Source organism: Coregonus lavaretus, assembly GCF_964263955.1.
Source record: "Coregonus lavaretus genome assembly, chromosome: 40".
In the NCBI taxonomy this organism is placed as follows: domain Eukaryota; kingdom Metazoa; phylum Chordata; class Actinopteri; order Salmoniformes; family Salmonidae; genus Coregonus; species Coregonus lavaretus.
The window spans coordinates 10,048,430-10,066,446 of record NC_140027.1 but is presented as its reverse complement, the minus strand read 5'-3'; the positions used below and the strand labels follow the sequence as shown (position 1 = coordinate 10,066,446).

The window sequence follows — 18,017 nt, the reverse complement described above, 5'->3', positions numbered from 1 at the left end:
TGCCAGGTTTCCTCCAGACGTGACACTTGGCATTCAGGCCAAAGAGTTCAATCTCGGATTCATCAGACCAGATAATCTTGTTTCTCATGGTCAGAGTCCTTTAGGTGCCTTTTGGCAAACCCCAAGCGGGCTGTCATGTGCCTTTTACTGAGGAGTGGCTTCCATCTGGCCACTCTACCATAAAGGCCTAATTGGTGGAGCGCTGCAGAGATGGTTGTCCTTCTGGAAGGTTCTCCCATTGTCACAGAGAAACTCTGGAGCTCTGTCAGAGTGACTGTCGGGTTCTTGGTCACCTCCCTGACCAAGGCCCTTCTCCCCCGATTGCTCAATTTGGCCGGGCGGACAGCTCTAGGGAGAGTCTTGGTGGTTCCAAACTCCTTCCATTTTAAGAATGATGGGGACCTTTTTTTGGTACCCTTTTCCAGATATGTGACTCGACACAATCCTGTCTCGGAGCTCTATGGACAATTCCTTTGTCCTCATGGCTTGGTTTTTGCTCTGACATCCACTGTCAACTGTGGGACCTTTTATATAGACCGGTGTGTGCCTTTCCAAATCATGTCCAATCAATTTAATTTACCACAGGTGGACTCCAATCATGCTGTAGAAACATCTCACAGATGATAAATGGAAACAGGATGCACCTGAGCTCAATTTCGAGTCTCATAGCAAAGGGTCTGAATACTTATGTAAATAAGGTATTTCTGTTTTTAGTTGTAATACATTTACAAAAATGTCTAAAAACATGTTTTCACTTCGTCATTTTGTGGTATTGTGTGTAGATTGAGGGAAACAATTAATTTAATCAATTTTAGAATAATGCTGTAACGTAACAAAACGTGGAATAAGGGAAGGGGTCTGAATACTTTCCGAATGCACTGTAGATACTAAGGTTTTTATAAGGCCAATGTTATGTGAGGTGTGACTATATTTTCTTCCTAAGTAGCATAGCAATTTGGACAGCTATATGCTTGCATATCAGCCATGTACATCTTTTGTTTACATCTCAATGTACTTTACCATTATTTCCCTCCTTTTTTCACTTTGGGTTTTCTACATCAGTGGAGTGGAAGGCGTATTGTCTTACCTACTAAAGACTCTTACACTGAGATCCAGGTACACTAGCATTACGGAACCCTGTTTGGTTCAATAAACCTGGATGTACACTTTATTTTACAGTCCGCTATTTCCATAGTATTTACTAAGAAATGTCATTGTAAAACTGAAACCTGTTTCTTTTAGATTAAAACCACCATTTGGTTGTATGGAAGTCTTTTTAAGTTAAGTGCATCATTTCTTAGTAAATATCGGACAGTGTCCGGTTGAAATGGGGTGGTAAAATAAATCGTTACCCACTTTGTCACTCGCATGGTGTCTGTATACAATGCAACCTGTGCCTCCTGTGACACCTCAACCCCACTCTGTGTGTTTGCCTGGAAACGGCTGCTCCCCAAACTAGATGCCCTCCAGTTGAGGAACTGTGATTTAAGTTTGGCTCCGAACAGCATATTGTAAAAGTTTACGCCCCCTGTTTGGGGTGTGTGTGTGTTGATATTCGACTTTCAATAACCCTGTACTGTAGTTATGGTAGTATCCTTCTTTCTTATTTTGTCCTTCCCAAAGAGCTGTGTAATGTGCTGCCTGGTCATACTTCTGATAGCTTTGTTTCCATAATCTTACTGTGGTTTGGTCTTACCTTTCTTCAGGAATGTCCTTACTCTCCCACACGTGTCACTGTGCCCCCTCCTCTACCTCACCTTTGTTGGCAAATCCCAAATGACCCCCTATTCCACATGTAGTGCACTGACCAGGAATGGGTGTTATTTTAGACACGTTCTTTGTTCAGGAGAGACTGCCTTCCACCTACCCTTGGAAGAAACTGCAATGAAACTGATGAGCTTGTCTCTAATTCAATTCTCCTACCTTTGTTTTTTCCCACCATCTACATCCTCTCCCTGCCTGTTTCTCATCCCTCTCTCTCTTTCTTCCCTTCTTCCTCCACCTCACTTTCTCTCTTCCCTCACTTTTCCCTCTACATTCTCTACCATTTATCGCTTTCTCTCTCTCAACCCTATTTCACTCTCTCTCTTCACTCTCTTTTCTGTTTCCCCTCTTTGTCCCTCCCCCCCCTGCCCATTGCACCCCCTGTCCTCCCCTGGGGAGCAGGCTGCGGGCCATGCTGGTTGCAGATGGCCAGCTCCAGAAGGTCCAGCCCAGCCTGACCAGAGAGGCCTTCCTAAAGATGATGCTGCCCGACAGTCCCCCCGGGGAAGGGGGACGTGGCAAGGTGAGCCGCTGCTCCCGCTAGTTTTTCTCCACACTCTACTTCACTATCACTACGACTCTCTGGTTCATTCGCATACTGTCCTGGCTGTGTTCAGTGAAGGGAAATGTTTGAAACTTTGCAGATAGAAATGTAACAAATAGCGCTGACACGATTCTGTAATGTAGTGTCCCCCTTTTCCTCCTCTAACAACGAGTGTCTCGCTTTAATTTCCCTCCCTCCTTCAGTCGGCTCCTTCCTCCGCTTGACATAATCTATTCAGATTGGTTGTGATATTAAAAATCAAGGCTGGCATCGTTTTCAAATCAACTGAAATTAAAACCAAGGGGGGGTTATAAGGCGCCAGACTCGCGCTAACCTTTTCCTAGTGCAGCTTCCCTCCGCCTGTCGAAAGGTTAATTTAGACGTCTCCTGTTCAATGCCACCTGCCAGGGCGACTAGCGTCAGGAAAAAACCCACCACTTGATGTAAAGGCTCTTGGGTAATTAGAAGAAGACAATGTGGCCAGGAAACAAGTGTGGAGGTGGAATGGGAAGGGGTTGATAGAAATTGATTTTATCTGGGAGCTAGCAAGCTGCTCTTCAGACCTCTTTGTTCTCTGATTGAAAAAGACATCACAGGACAGAAAGAAAATGGTATTGATACCAACTACTATGCACAGGGAAGCTATCATCAGATAATTGAGGGGAAATTATTGACTCTCATTTTTGGCACTGTGGCAGACCGACGTTACTGTTTTGCCAATTTTGTGATAGATTCAACCAGTTTAGCACATACCAGTTGGCGCTTGAATCACCCCTTCCGTGGTGCAGCCCTCCGAGATGATAAATGTATCATAATATTCTGTCTCCCTTTTTCCCTCCCTTATTTTCTCCATCCCTTCCCGCAGAGTCTGACTGGTCCTGGTGGCCTGCCCATGTCCCCGCGGAGGTCCCTGTACCGGACCCTGTCAGACGAGAGCCTGTGCAGCAGCCACAGGAAGTCCCTGGTCAGCTCCCGAAGTTCTCTCCTGGACCAGGCCCTGCCCAACGATATCCTTTTCAGCACCGCCGCTGGGCCCTACCACAGCACCCTGCCACCTCGCATGAACCTCGGCCACAGCCACGGGGCGCCCCTACACAAGAGTGAGTGTCTGCCCGTTTAGGGTTTAGAGTTTCGGATGTTTAGGGTAGCTGGCTAGCTAGTCGGTCTTGTCGGTTGTGAGCATATAATTCAATAGAACAGATAGATAATAGATACTTTAATGTATCTCTATGGTTAAGCGGGAATACGGATGGCCAACCTTTCTCCTGGAGAGCTGCCGGATGTATACGCTTTTGTTCCAGTCCTGCTCTAACCCACCTGATTCACCTAATACAGTTTTTTCAAGGCCGTTTTTACCTTAAAATCAAAACATGTCCAAACTGTATAGTCAGTGTTAAAGTACCAAAGTCTGCTTTGCATGTATTATGTATTAGTGAAACCTTGGAGTTCAATTAGGAATGGAACGCGTGTTACGAAATCAGTCGTCCATTAATGTATCTACCAAAGATGGAATGCTCCTGAGGTGTAGTAACAAGTCAAATGGTGCTGAGTGGACAGCTGCATGCATCTACTCCTGAAAAGCCCACTCTGTGATATTTACAGTCACTTTTATATTTCTCCAGCCCCATTCCTCAGCTTTATTTTACATTTACATTTTAGTCATTTAGCAGACGCTCTTATCCAGAGATAAGAGTGAGTGCATACATTTTTCTTAATATATATATTTTTTTTTTTTCATACTGGCCCCCCATGGGAATCGAATCCACAACCCTGGTGTTGCAAGCGCAATGCTCTACCAACTGAGCTACACAGGGCTTTATAGTAAACAAAGTGGCGGGGCAGCCATTTTGAGTTTTAAATTAAGGAGTGGGCCATAGGAATAAAAATATCTAACTGTGAGCTCATTGTGGTCAATTAAATGCAAACGCCCTTGCCAGTCTGAAGCTGAACTTTACGAGACCTATCGTAAAAGCTACAGCATATGCCATTTTCAATTTCCCATCTGTCTTGTATTAGGTGAGAATTCGTAGGTGTTAAATTGATGCAAACCTATTTTAAAAAGCTGTCTGTTTTTAAGAAACACAGCAAGATATTGGATCTTTTCCACTGGGAAAACATCCCAGTATGTGCTATGTATCCCAGTATGTGGTAATTGAGTATGCAAGATATTAACACTTTCACTGTCGGTCCTCCTTGCGTTCTTTGTTGAAACATTCTAACCATTGGATGTATTTCACAGTGACACAAAGGGGCTGCCCCCCCAACATTTACATAACACTGTAATAGGTGTCTCCAGCGATCACATGTCAAAACGTGAGAATTCCGGAATGGACCACTGAGGCGAATGTTCCCCCTCAAAAAATCACCACTCGAAGGGTTAGCCAGCCAACAATCACAAATCCACTGCTTTCAGCTCATTATCACAAGCCGTGGAGGTGTGTGTGTGTGGATATGTGATTGCTGTGTCTTATTCAGATCACCTTTAACTCTGCCGGGGGGGCTGTGCTGTGCTGTCTGGGATCAGAAGCCAGAATGAAGGATCATGAACCTCCAGCTGTGCAAATGACTGAAAGCCTGTGCGTGTGTGTGTGTGTGCGTACTCGTGTGTGTGTGTGTGTGTTTCTATGCACATATTTGTGTGCCTAGGTTTGTGTGTGTCTGTTCGCCAAAGCTGACCTCTGTGGGCATCCCCTAGATGCAGGTTAATTGTCTGTCTGGCGGGGGGAAGCTCCCCCTTCCTCTCCGTCCTCTAATCAGCTTTCAACAGCAGACTGTGACATTGGGTTAAAAAAAAAAAAAAGTAACTGTCTTCTTGGCAGTTTTCCAAGCAGGACTGCAATTTGAGTATGTCATTGTTTAGCATTTTTTTCACATTTTGGGAGAGGGGGGTTGTCTCGCACAGTCAATTTGGTGTAAATTGAAAAGGCTGAATTGTATTTGCTTCAAGGGGAATTGCAGATGCCTCTTAAAAATGTATGTTAAGGTGATACAAGTCGTATGGATACCTCTGTGAGATGTTTGTCTTACGCTTTGATGGAAAGTGCCCATCTTTCATTTTTTTATTTTGTTTTTACTGACTTTGAAACCTAAAACCCTGAAATGACTTTGTAAATCTGCAAGCAGTCCGGGCTTAACATAGGAGCAGGTGTTCCATGTGGAGAATGGATGATGTCTCATTATCGGGAGGGAGAGTGAGAGCAGGAAGGAGGAGGAAAGAAAGGAGGGAGGAAAGAGGGAGGGAGCACCAACTGTTCCCTTCACCCAAATCGGTGAGCCTGTCGGTCACTTATCTAAACCAAAATGTCTCATCTCTACAGATGAGCTGTGGTTTTCTGACAGCTCCCTGGCCGACCGCTGCAAAATGGCCGACGGCAGCCTGATGCCCCTCCCGGAAGCAGTGTCTGGCCTGGACTGGTCCCATCTTGTTGATGCCGCAAGGGCTTTTGAAGGTAAGGACAACATCTAGATTCATCATACTCCTGCATGGCATTAAACTAAATGGAGTGCTGATTCACTGTTTGATCTTTTGATGCTCCCTAAAACGTAGATACGTTTGAACAATGTCAAAAGGAAAACGTTATGTGTTGTAACTCAACATTCAAGGAACATCCTTTTGGACTGACTTTCTTAAAGCACTTAAAAGCTGGACCAACAAAGGTTATGGGAATGTTATCCTCTAACCTACCAGAAACGTTGTTCCCTAACCTACCAGAAATGTTCTGGGAATGCAGAAATGTTAGCTAGGTGTAAGTGGTACCTGATTTAACATTTGCTGCTACCAAGGTCCCTGTCAGGTGTCATACTGTCAAAGGCTGTCAAGTCTTTTGTCCCCAGTTCTCATCAGGCTTTCAGAGCTTGAACTGTTACCATTTTGTTCACTCAGTAGAACAATTCCTGGCCTTTATTCAGTGTCTAATTTGTACTCAATGTTTTTTTTCCATTCTGGTCAATTTGGGTATCTAATTTGGCGTGAAATTCAAAGTGCGAAAAGACCATTATAAAAGTTGTTTTTCTTTTCTCGTAATGTTCAGATGTGAATTCATTGTCCGTCGTCCAATTAAAGTCTGCCAAATTCATTTGCTGAAGCGACTGGACATGAATTAAGATTGACCCCCAATATCATCTTGACCCTGTCAAAATCTTCAGTCTCTCCCATTATCTGTGTCTGCCTTGAACTCAGTCGGTCTACCTCGAGGTGCTAATTAGCAGGAAGTGGAAGGAGAGAGAGCGTATTTCGTGTCTTGAGAAACAAAGCATTATCACAATGGAGCGCACGGCAAGGAACCATTTTGCCAAATGACTCAACGCCACCTCCCGCCGCAATTGCACCCCTTGCTTGCACACTTTCTCTGGCAATTATAGCTTCACTACCTCGTCCAACTGTGTTCAGGGGTAGCTGGGGAGTGTTTTTCTGGTAACCTAGAATGACGTGGTGAGCAACCGGGTGATATACTCCCATTTATTTATTTTTTATTTTATAAAGTTTTCTGCAAATAGCTTCTGCTTCCTTCGTGACCATCTGATGTTTATAGACTGGATAGGTTGGAACCGGTGACCACATTTTTTTTCACCCTGAGCAGCGAGGGGTAGGGCCGGGGACGCCATTGACTAGCATCGGGCTGCACAGCAGCCTTCGATTTGCATACATGTCAACAACAGAGAAAAGAGGGGGAACTAATTTGCTTGGAGAGTCGCGGGAGTGCTGACCCTGGCATTTATTAGCCCAGGCTTGCCGTGTCGTTTAGTTGGCTTGTTTTGTTTCGTGGTGCTCGCTGTGTGCTCTAAAGGCAGTGTTGCTAAGCACGCAGAAACTCTAGCATGCTAGTCCTCATTAGCAATGCCTGGGGGCAAAGGGCGGGGTGAGCATTAGTAGCGACTAGCGAGCATTATTTCTGTTTCCGTAGACCCACGCATACTAGAACAGGACGAATGGTTGACATTCACAGCCAAGAGTGCAGCAGAACAGACAACACAGACATTCCTCTCTCCTTGCGTGTCTCATTGTTCAGTTGTGGTTCATATTTATCAATGATAACTTAACCTCAAGTTTTATCTTAGACCGTTCGTTTTTTCCATATTGACCATTACATAAAATGTCATGGGATGTTGTTTTCGTTGTTTCCGTCTCAATATAGGCTAGTCCTTTTTCTAAAGGAAAAGTAAAGATCTCCCCCTCTTTTACTTTCTCCCTTGTCCTCCTTTGTATTCTTTGTTTTCCACCATGATAATCACTTCACCTGTGATTTACTTCAGTCAACGTTAAGCCAATGTTGAGACTGTCAATTAGAACAGAGAGTGATTGTTAAAAGGGAGAAAGAGAGAGATGTGTAATTATGGGTGAGATTTTCACAGCTTCAGTCTCTCGCTCTCACTTATCTTTACTGAGAACCCCTTTCATCTCTCTTCCCTCTCTCGCGCTCCCCCTTTTCTCACTCCTTAGCGAGAACAATCTTAGCAAGAACGGCTCCCATCTCTTTCCCCTTCTCCCTCCTTTCTGTCCTCAAATTCCACATTCCAAACCCACGTCACCTCTCAACACTGTCCAACTATTGAGAAGATAGACGCAGGTGGGGGGGGTGGATGGTGCTGCCATTTTGCTAGAAACTTAACCTACATTTCCTCACTAAGACCCCCAGCTTTCTAAAGGGATATGTGACTCGGACATCTGCTAGGCTGTTCTGACTTCTCACAATGCCCCCCCCCCCCCCCCCCCTTTCTTGTTTTCTTCCCTATCCAGAATTGTCCTATGCTCTCTATCTGGAAGGTAACAATAGTGTGCTGTGCCGTGTCGGTTACTACGGAAGGGGACTGGCTTCTAGTGTTTCTCAACTCGGTAACCCATTGGACTGCACTTCATTGTTCTAGCCCAGTGCTAACGCACTTGATTCATGGAATGTTTGAGTTGTTGAATCAAGTGTGTTAGTGTTGGGCTAGAACAAAGATGTGCAGTCATGTGGGTCTTTACAGCTGGAGTTGAGAATCACTGGCTTACAGTGCCTTCGGAAAGTATTCAACCCCTTAACTTTTTCCACATTTTGTTAGGTTACAGCGTTATTCTAAAATTGATTAAATCGTTTTTTTCCCTCATCAATCTACACACAATACCCCATAATGATCCAAGATGGCGTAGCAGTGCGGTCGTGTTCTCTGTTGTGTGTCCATGTAAATAGCCAGTTTTTTGTATTTTTTTGTATTTTACGGATATATTTCCCTATCACACTTTTCATCCTTCTACTAAATATACTTTCCTGCAACCCGCCTAACTCAATGTGGAACGGATTCTATTATTTACTCACCTTTATCTAGAATCTCCAGTTGAAACTAGCTAGCCAGCTAACTAGCTACTTGCTATTAGCCACCGTTAGCGGTTTTCACCCAGAACATCGGATTTTCTGCCGGAATAACTGAATCACTGGACCTTAACACCGGATCGCAACTAGCTAGCCGCAACCGAATGGATGTTACTGTAGGCTAATCACCACTGCCCCCGAAGCAAGCACCAGTTAGCCTTGAGCTAGCCTCGAGCCAGGCCCATATCCCGGCTATCTACCTCTTTGTCTACCGGACGGGAGTAGCCAGCTAACTAGCTACTTGCTATTAGCCACTGTTAGCGGTTTTTCACCATTGTCCGTGGTCTGCACTACCTACCAGCCAGCTCTAGCCTGGACTATTATCGGCCAGTCTGCACTGTCTGCACAGTGCGTTATCGACCCAGAACGTATCAGATTTTCTGCCGGAATCACTGAATCACTGGACCTTTAACACCGGATCATCGCAACTAGCTAGCTGCAACCAAATGGATGTTGTTGTTGGCTAATCAGCCTTGAGCTAGCCTCGAGTCAGGCACATCTCCCGGCTATCTACCTCTCTGTCAACCAGACAGGACCTCCTAGAGTCGACACAGAGCCCTGCCGATCCATCACGACTGGTCTGCCGACGTAATCGTCTGTGGTTTCAACAGGCTTCCCGTTGCGACGACCACGAAGATCCATCTGCTAGCCCCGGCCCGCTAGCACACGCAAACAACAGCCGTGCTTCCTGCTCGCTGTGCTGTAGCACCAATTCGAACTGCTCTCGGACTCACATATTGCTGTTCACTGGACCTTATGATCACTCAGCTGCACAGCTGATGCCTGCTGGACTGTTCCTTTACACGGTCCCCTGTCCTGTTTATCTGTTTAGCCTCAGCCCAAACTTTCATCGCCATTACCAGTTGTTGTCTTAGCTCTCTCTAATAACACCTGTGATTGCTTTATGCCTCTCTCCCAAGTCAATATGCCTTGCCTATTGCTGTTCCAGTTAGTTCTTATTATACAATTTCACTGTAGAACCCCAAGTCCCTCTCAAACTGCCTCAAATAGCTCCTTTGTTCCACCCCCCATACACGCCGAGACCGGCTCAATCGGTGCCTCCAGTGATGCTATCTCTTTCAGCGTTACCCAATGCTTAGGTTTACCTCCACTGTACTCATATCCTTCCATATCCTTGTCTGTACATAATGCCCTGAATCTATTCTACAACGCATGGAAATCTGCCCCCTTTATTCTCTGTACCCAACGCACTAGAAGACCAGTTCTTAACGCCTTTAGCCGTATCCTTATTCTAGTCCTCCTCTGTTCCTCTGGTGATGTAGAGGCTAACCCAGGCCCTGCAGCCCCCAGTATCACTCCTACTCCCCAGGTGCTATCATTTGTTGACTTCTGTAACCGAAAAAGCCTTGGTTTTCTGCACGTTAACATCAGAAGCCTCCTTCCTAAGTTTGAGTTATTCACTGCGTTAGCACACTCCGCCAACCCTGATGTTCTAGCAGTGTCTGAATCCTGGCTTAGGAAGGCCACCAAAAATTCAGAAATGTCCATCCCCAACTACAACATTTTCCGTCTAGATAGAACTGCCAAAGGGGGTGGAGTTAGCCTGCAGAGCTCTATCATACTATCCAGGTCTGTGCCCAAACAGTTTGAGCTCCTACTTTAAGTCTCTCACTGTTGCCGCTTGCTACAGACCCCCCTCAGCCCACAGCTGTGCCCTGGACACCATATGTGAATTGATTGCCCCCCATCTATCCTCAGAGTTCGTACTGCTTGGTGACCTAAACTCTGATATGCTTAACACCCCGGCCATCCTACAATCCAAACTAGATGCCCTCAATCTCACACAAATTACCAAGGAATTTACCAGGTACAACCCTAAATCTGTAAACATGGGCACCCTCATAGATATCATCCTGACTAATTTACCCTCTAAATACACCTCCGCTGTCTTCAACCAGGATCTCAGCGATCACTGCCTTATTGCCTGCATCCGTAACGGGTCCGCGGTCAAACGACCACCCCTCATCACTGTCAAACGCTCCCTAAAACACTTTAGCGAGCAGGCCTTCCTAATTGACCTGGCCCATGTATCCTGGATGGATATCGATCTCATTCTGTCAGTAGAGGATGCCTGGTTGTTCTTTAAAAGTGCTTTCCTCTCAATCTTAAATAAGCATGCCCCATTCAAAAAATTCAGAACTAAGAACAGATATAGCCCCTGGTTCTCCTTAGACTTGACTGCCCTTGACCAGCACAAAAACATCCTGTGGCGTACTGCATTAGCATCGAATAGCCCCCGCGATATGCAACTTTTCAGGGAAGTTAGGAACCAATATACACAAGCAGTTAGGAAAGCAAAGGCTAGCTTTTTCAAACAGAAATGTGCATCCTGTAGCACTAACTCCAAAAAGTTTTGGGACACTGTAAAGTCCATGGAGAATAAGAGCACCTCCTCCCAGCTGCCCACTGCACTGAGGCTAGGAAACACTATCACCACCGATAAATCTACAATAATCGAGAATTTCAACAAGTATTTTGCTACGGCTGGCCATGCTTTCCACCTGGCTACCACTACCCCGGCCACCAGCTCTGGGCCCCTCAAGGACATTCAGAGACTTGTCCCGAAGCCACTCCTGCATTGTCTTGGCTGTGTGCTTAGCGTCGTTGACCTTTTGGAAGGTGAACCTTCGCCCCCGTCTGAGGTCCTGAGTGCTCTGGAGCAGGTTTTCATCAAGGATCTCTCTGTACTTTGCTCCGTTCATGTTTGCCTCAATCCGGACTAGTCTCCCAGTCCCTGCCGCTGAAAAACACCCCCACAGTATGATGCTGCCGGCACCTTGCTTCACCTTAGGGATGGTGCCAGGTTTCCTCCAGACGTGATGCTTGGCATTCAGGCCAAAGAGTTCAATCTTGGTTTCATCAGACCAGAGAATCTTCTTTCTCATGGTCTGAGAGTCTTTAGGTGCCTTTTGGCAAACTCCAAGCGGGCTGTCATGTGCCTTTTACTGAGGAGTGGCATCCGTCTGGCCACTCTACCATAAAGGCCTGATTGGTGGAGTACTGCAGAGATGGTTGTCCTTCTGGAAGGTTCTCCCATCTCCACAGAGGAACTCTAGAGCTCTGTCAGAGTGACCATCAGGTTTTTGGTCACCTCCCTGACCAAGACCTTTCTCCCCTGATTGCTCAGTTTGGCCGGGCGGCCCGCTCTAGGAAGAGTCTTGGTGGTTCCAAACTTCTTCCATTTAAGAATGGTGGAGGCCACTGTGTTCTTGGAGACCTTCAATGCTGCAGAAATTTTTTGGTACCCTTCCCCAGATCTGTGCCTGCATGGTTTTTGCTCTGACATGCGCTGTCAACTGTGGGACCTTATATTGACAGGTGTGTGCCTTTCCAAATCATGTCCAATCAAATAAATAAAATAATAATAATAATATGCCATTTAGCAGACGCTTTTATCCAAAGCGACTTACAGTCATGCGTGCATACATTTTTGTGTATGGGTGGTCCCGGGGATCGAACCCACTACCTTGGCGTTACAAGCGCCGTGCTCTACCAGCTGAGCTACAATCAATTGAATTACCACAGGTGGATTCCAATCAAGTTATAGAAACATCTCAAGGATGATTAATGGAAACAGGATGCACCTGAGCTCAATTTCGAGTCTCATAGCAAAGAGTTATGTAAATAAGGTATTTCTGTTTTTTATTTTTAACCTGTTTTCGCTGTGTCATTATGGGTATTGTGTGTAGATTGCTGAGGATTTCTATTTATTTAATCTATTTTAGAATAAGGCTGTAATGTAACAAAGTGGAAAAAGTCAAGGGGTCTGAATACTTTCGTAATACTGTATATTATACTGTGGGGCCTTAACTGTGTGAAATCCAGTTAGCTCTCATATTTAACCCACCACCTGCACGTGCGATCCCCTTCACCCACCGAGAGAGTGGATCCAGTTGTTATAGACAGTGCCGTGAAAAAGTATTAGAAAGGGGGCAAATACTTTTTCACAGCACTGTAGCTCCATAATTGTTGCTTTTAGAATAGACCATGGCAAAGGTTTAGGGATGGGAGCTAACTATAGCACTTCCACAGGATCCATTCTACTCTACATCATGCTCTCCACCTCCAAGGTTGCAAGAATGGACTGCTTAAAAGGGCTGCGCCAGAATGTGCCTTTCCTTAGAACATTGGTTTTGGAGCATTTAAGAGCTACTGTAGCTTATTTGCACTGAAAGTGCACTCTACACAGTGTGGGTAGCTGAACTGTATCTGAGGGATGTGCTGTCTCCTCTCGTGTTTTCAGGTCTGGAGCTCGACAAGGATGCCAGTCGTCTGTGTGATAAAGACAGTCAGAAAGACTCACTAGGTGACCTTGACATTTTGCTCAACAAAGCACTTGGTGCTCTCTACTCTTTTTTTTTAATTCTCCTCTTCACTGGAATTACTTGACTTTTACTACCACTCTAGTTAGTTACTGCCATTAGAGCTTCTTTCACCTTTACTGCCATTGGTGCTTTTGCTATTACTGCTATGGAACCTCTACAACTACTACTTTTATTTAGGATGAACTCAAATTAGGGTTTCTACCTATTTCTGGCAATACTACCACAGCTACTACTACAACAGCCAATGCTTCTGTAACACTACATTGGTTACTACTACCACCACCACTATTACTACCACCCCCTTCTACTACTAGCTGCCTAGTGTTACCTCAACCACTTCTTGTATTGTGATGTTTTCTCCTGCTAACTTTTGTTCCAGCCTAGCACTAACACGCCTGATTTTAAACTTCTAATCTGGCATTTCCAAGCAGTTAGGGACATTCTTAGTCGAGATGTGTGTCATGGTATTTAAAGATGCACTATGCAAAAATCGCTCTGCAATTTCCTGGTTGTTAAAATTCTAATAGTTCACCTAATTTCAGTTTATGTGACAAAACAAGCAATTGTAGTGTAGAGAATCATTTTACCATCTAAACCGCTGTGAAATCTATTTTCCATAACCAAAAATATTGTACACTGAACAAAAATAGAAACGCAACATGTAAAGTGTTGGTCCCATGTGTCATGAGCTGAAATAAAAGATCCCAGAAAATTTCCATACACACAAAATGTGTATTTCTGTCAAATGTGGTGCACAAATTTGGTTACAACCCTGTTAGTGAGCATTTCTCCTTTGCCAAGATAATCCATCCACCTGAAAGGTGTGGCATATCAAGAAGCTGATTGAACAGCATGATCGTTACACAGGTGCACCTTGTGCTGTGGTCAATAAAAGACTACTCTAAAATGTGCAGTTTTGTCACACAACACAATGCCACAGATGTCTCAAGTTTTGAGGGAGTGTGCAATTGGCATGCTGAGTTAAGGAATGTACACCAGAGCTGTTGCCAGAGAATAGAATGTGCATTTCTGTACCATAAGCCGCCTCCAATGTCGTTTTAGAGAATTTGGCAGTACGTCCAACCAGCCTCACAACCACAGACCATGTGTATGGCGGTGGGTGGACGAGCGGTTTGTTGATGTCAACGTTGTGAGCAGAGTGCAACATGGTGGCGGTGGGGTTATGGAATGGGAAGGCATAAGCTACGGACAACCAACACAATTGCATTTTATCAATGGCAATTTGAATGCACAGAGATACCGTGACGAGATCCTGAGGCCCATTGTCGTGCCATTCATCCGCCACCATCACCTCATGTTTCAGCATGATAATTCACGGCCCCATGTCGCAAGGATCTGTACACAACTCCTGGAAGCTGAAAATGTCCCAGTTCTTCCATGGCCTGCATACTCACCAGACATGTCACCCATTGAGCATGTTTGGGATGCTCTGGATCAATGTGTACGACAGCATGTTCCAGTTCCCGCCAATATCCAGCAACTTTGCACAGCCATTGAAAAGGAGTGGGACAACATTCCACAGGCCAAAATCAACAGCCTGATCAACTCTATGCGACGGAAATGTGTCTCACTGCATGAGACGAATAGTGGTCACGGACTGGTTTTCTGATCCACGCCCCTAACTTTTTTTTTTAAGGTATCTGTGACCAACAGATGCATATCTGTATTCCCAGTCATGTGAAATCCATAGATTAGGACCTAATAAATTTTTTTCAGTTGATTTGATTTCCTTATATGAACTGTAACTGAGTCAAATCATTGAAATTGTTGCATGTTGCGTTTATATTTTTGTTCAGTACATTTTCAGTTGTTTGAAGCTGGTGTACAAAACACAGTGAAAGTTGCAAAAAACGAACCTTAAGAATGGGGAAGCATAGAAATAGTGCACATAGATCAGATCTACCGCCCAAAAGTTACATATTGCAGCTTTAATAGTATTGTGTGTGTGTCTTTAGCAGCGGACCAGGGTTCACTCTGCTCCATGTTGGACGTGGAGCAGGCCCAGCAGGCCATGGAGCTGTCCCATGAGCTGAGTCGGAGGGTGGCTGCGTCGGAGGCCGCCATCTTGGAGGCAGGGTAGGTGTATTGTGCCTTTGGGTGGGGCAGGCAGTTAAAGGAGCTTGACTTAGCAGAGAAGGGGATTTAGTTATTGAAGGTCTTACATATAGGTATGTTTAACACTACTTACTGACTGAATGCCGAAACATTGTTCATCCTCCTCTAAAGGAATAACTTATATTATCAAAATATTATAATTAAAGGCCCAGTGCAGTCAAAAATTTGATTTTCCTCTCTCTCTGTGTGTGTGTATTTATTTATTTTTTCATACTGAGGTTGGAGTAATAATGTAAAATTATGATAATGCCCTTGTGTGTAAGAGCAATTTGAAAAGACTTCCTAAAATGTCAGCCTGTTTTGGTAGGATAGAGTTTTGGCCTGCCTGGTGACATCACCAGGCGGTAAATTAGTGTATAAAAGTGACCTACATAACGAAGAGGTTCTTTTTCTATAGACTTGCAAAACTTAAAGAAGCCTGTCTCTATCTCTATATAGGGCCGGCTCACCTGCTCTGCTCACGGGCAAAGTCATCCAACTGGAAGAGATCCTCAGACAGCTTCAGTTCGACCTACGAAAGGTAAAGTCAACTCCCCGATGCATATCGGTGACATGTCCAGTGAACCACTTAGCATGTATAACAATAATAACATGGTCATTTAGCAGATTACCTTTATCCAAAGGGATGTGCAGCTAACATATTAGTCAATATACTACTATGATGTACTAGAATGGTCTGTACAGTTAGCTGCTGTTCTAAAATGTACGCTTCTCTGTTGGTGTATTTTGTAAATCATACAACCCCAGCAGGCAAAACCAGTTGTCATGTTCAGGTTGTATACTGATTGTAAAAAGACGTTTTGTCAGTCTTTTCAGCAACCAGAAAAATTTATTTATCTGACCAGATAAACAACCAGAAAATGATTGCTTTCCCATGATGTGTTGACATTGTCATATAATATACATCTTTACCTGGTTGTAACAGAGACCAGTTGGTTGTAATCTGGTTATATTATGTATTCTCATTCAGAAAACCAGTGTACAACCAGACAATTATGTCATAATGAAGCCAAATGTTGTCCACTGTGCCAAATGGTGATCATATGTATAGCCAATGCCGTCATGCCAGGTTGCGTAATAAGCGAAGTGTGTGTGTTCCCTCTCCACAGGAGCAAGAGGACAAGGCCATGTTGCAGGAGCAGGTCCAGCACTTGCGTCAGGACAACATGCGTCTGCACGAGGAGAGCCAAACGGCAGCCGCCCAGCTCAGGAGGTTCAGCGAATGGTTCCTACACTCGGTCGACAACAAGAAGCCCTGAGCAAAAAAAAACACTGACACATACACACACACTGACACACACTGCAACATGGCCGTTAACTCCACATTACCTGAGCTAGTGGCATGTCAAGAGGGACGAAGTAGTGATTCAAAGTGGATAGCCATCGCATGAGAGTGAGAAGTTGCGAGTTAGCGTGCTAATGCTAGTTGCATTGTTTTGAAAGCAAAACAACATTAATTAGTGTAAATATCTCAAGGGGCCGGGGGGAGGGTAAAGCGATACATTTATAGAAGGTTAACATAAAGGGGAAGAGGGGAAGAATGTAGCAGACCTCATGTTTTTTTGGCTATTTGCGGAGAGGAAGGAACATGTGAATTAAAAACAAATGAATGTAACTTATGTGAAATCTATATTATTTTGCCGAATAAGGCAAGTGTAAAACTTATGAGTTCCCTCGGTAAACAACAATTTAAAAAAAGTTCACCCAAATAAAATTACTAAACTTTACCTTGACATTAAATGTATTATAAAACAACCAGGAAATAATTAAGGCGTTACAAGGTTCTTGTATAAAAAAAAGCTAATCTTTAGTAAGTTTTGTAAAGTACTCCACTGTTTTGAACAAAAAAATAGAAATTGTCCTAGCAATAAATATGGTGATAGTCACAAAACTGTTATTAATGGTTAGCACTGATTGTGGTGTTGTCGAGACGTGTTTATTTTGCAGGAACAAAAACGTGCCTGACTTTAACCAGTGGTGTATGGATACTGTAGTCTTTTCTGTTGTTGTAGTCCCTCATCCTTTTCCAACCCCACGCCTTGTCCACTACTCTCACTAATGATGACTACCATGATGTTATTACCCTTCTTTTTTTTGCCACAGAAATGTATTCTTATGCAGTTGACCCCGAACTTGTAGGTACACAAGGTACCACCAAGTGTACGAATTATGTATTTTCAATGCCAAAATGTGTTTGATGGTCTTTGTACAGTACTTCAGAGAAAGTGTCTTGTATTTAACACTCTTATTTAAATTTACCCTCCAAATTGTTTATTTTAATATTGAATATTTTGTTCCTTTCTGCACTAAAAAAGATTAATGGCTCCTTATTGGCAATATCTGTATAGTTGGCAAGAGATAAAATATAAATACTATATACATATAAAGGGTTATTTCTGGGAAGTCCAACGTTTGGATGCTGCTAGAATACAGCCTGTTGTTTTGTATGCCTTTCTTTCTTTGTAAGATGTTTTGTTAAAGATGGGACAAATGGTTTGCTTTTTTAATAAATGTAGGATGTTGAAAAAACAAAATGGACTCAAGTGTCATTTAATTCCAGCGACAACGTTTGCGTATTAAGGTATTTTTTTTGTATAGTTGGGTGCTGTTTTGTGGACAGAAAATGTTATGTCTTAAACATACAGCCTATGGTATGTCCCTGATGAACTGGATAGTTGACATTCTTGACAAAATAGGATAATCAGTGCCGCACTGTTTTATAAGTGCCATGCAGTCATTTGGAGTATTGAATTATAGGTAACACTTGTACAGGGATCACATATTAGGCACAATTGGGAATCTGCATAGTAGCATATGTGCCTTCCTTTTTTATTAGTCAGGCCATTATTCAAAACAGCTAAAGGATCTAGCAAAAGT

General features: G+C 43.9%; 1 protein-coding gene across 5 annotated transcripts in view; it reads left to right on the top strand.

Annotated features, from left to right (window-relative positions):
* The window catches only part of LOC311113727 (signal-induced proliferation-associated 1-like protein 2), a 97,266-nt gene extending 79,601 nt beyond the window's left edge, over positions 1–17,665 (top strand). Inside the window, exons 16-23 of one of the 5 annotated variants that reach the window (XM_084157036.1) lie at positions 1,063–1,116; positions 2,167–2,287; positions 3,174–3,408; positions 5,626–5,757; positions 12,923–12,985; positions 14,984–15,101; positions 15,579–15,660; positions 16,250–17,665. In XM_084157036.1, the coding sequence (XP_084013162.1) occupies positions 1,063–1,116; positions 2,167–2,287; positions 3,174–3,408; positions 5,626–5,757; positions 12,923–12,985; positions 14,984–15,101; positions 15,579–15,660; positions 16,250–16,399 (955 nt within the window). In that variant the 3' untranslated portion in view covers positions 16,400–17,665. Of the gene's footprint in view, positions 1–1,062; positions 1,117–2,166; positions 2,288–3,173; positions 3,409–5,625; positions 5,758–12,922; positions 12,986–14,980; positions 15,102–15,578; positions 15,661–16,249 lie in introns of all 5 variants that reach the window. The other 4 variants (XM_084157035.1, XM_084157037.1, XM_084157038.1 and 1 more) reach the window with 4 other exon arrangements.
* Positions 17,666–18,017: the final 352 nt, after the last annotated feature.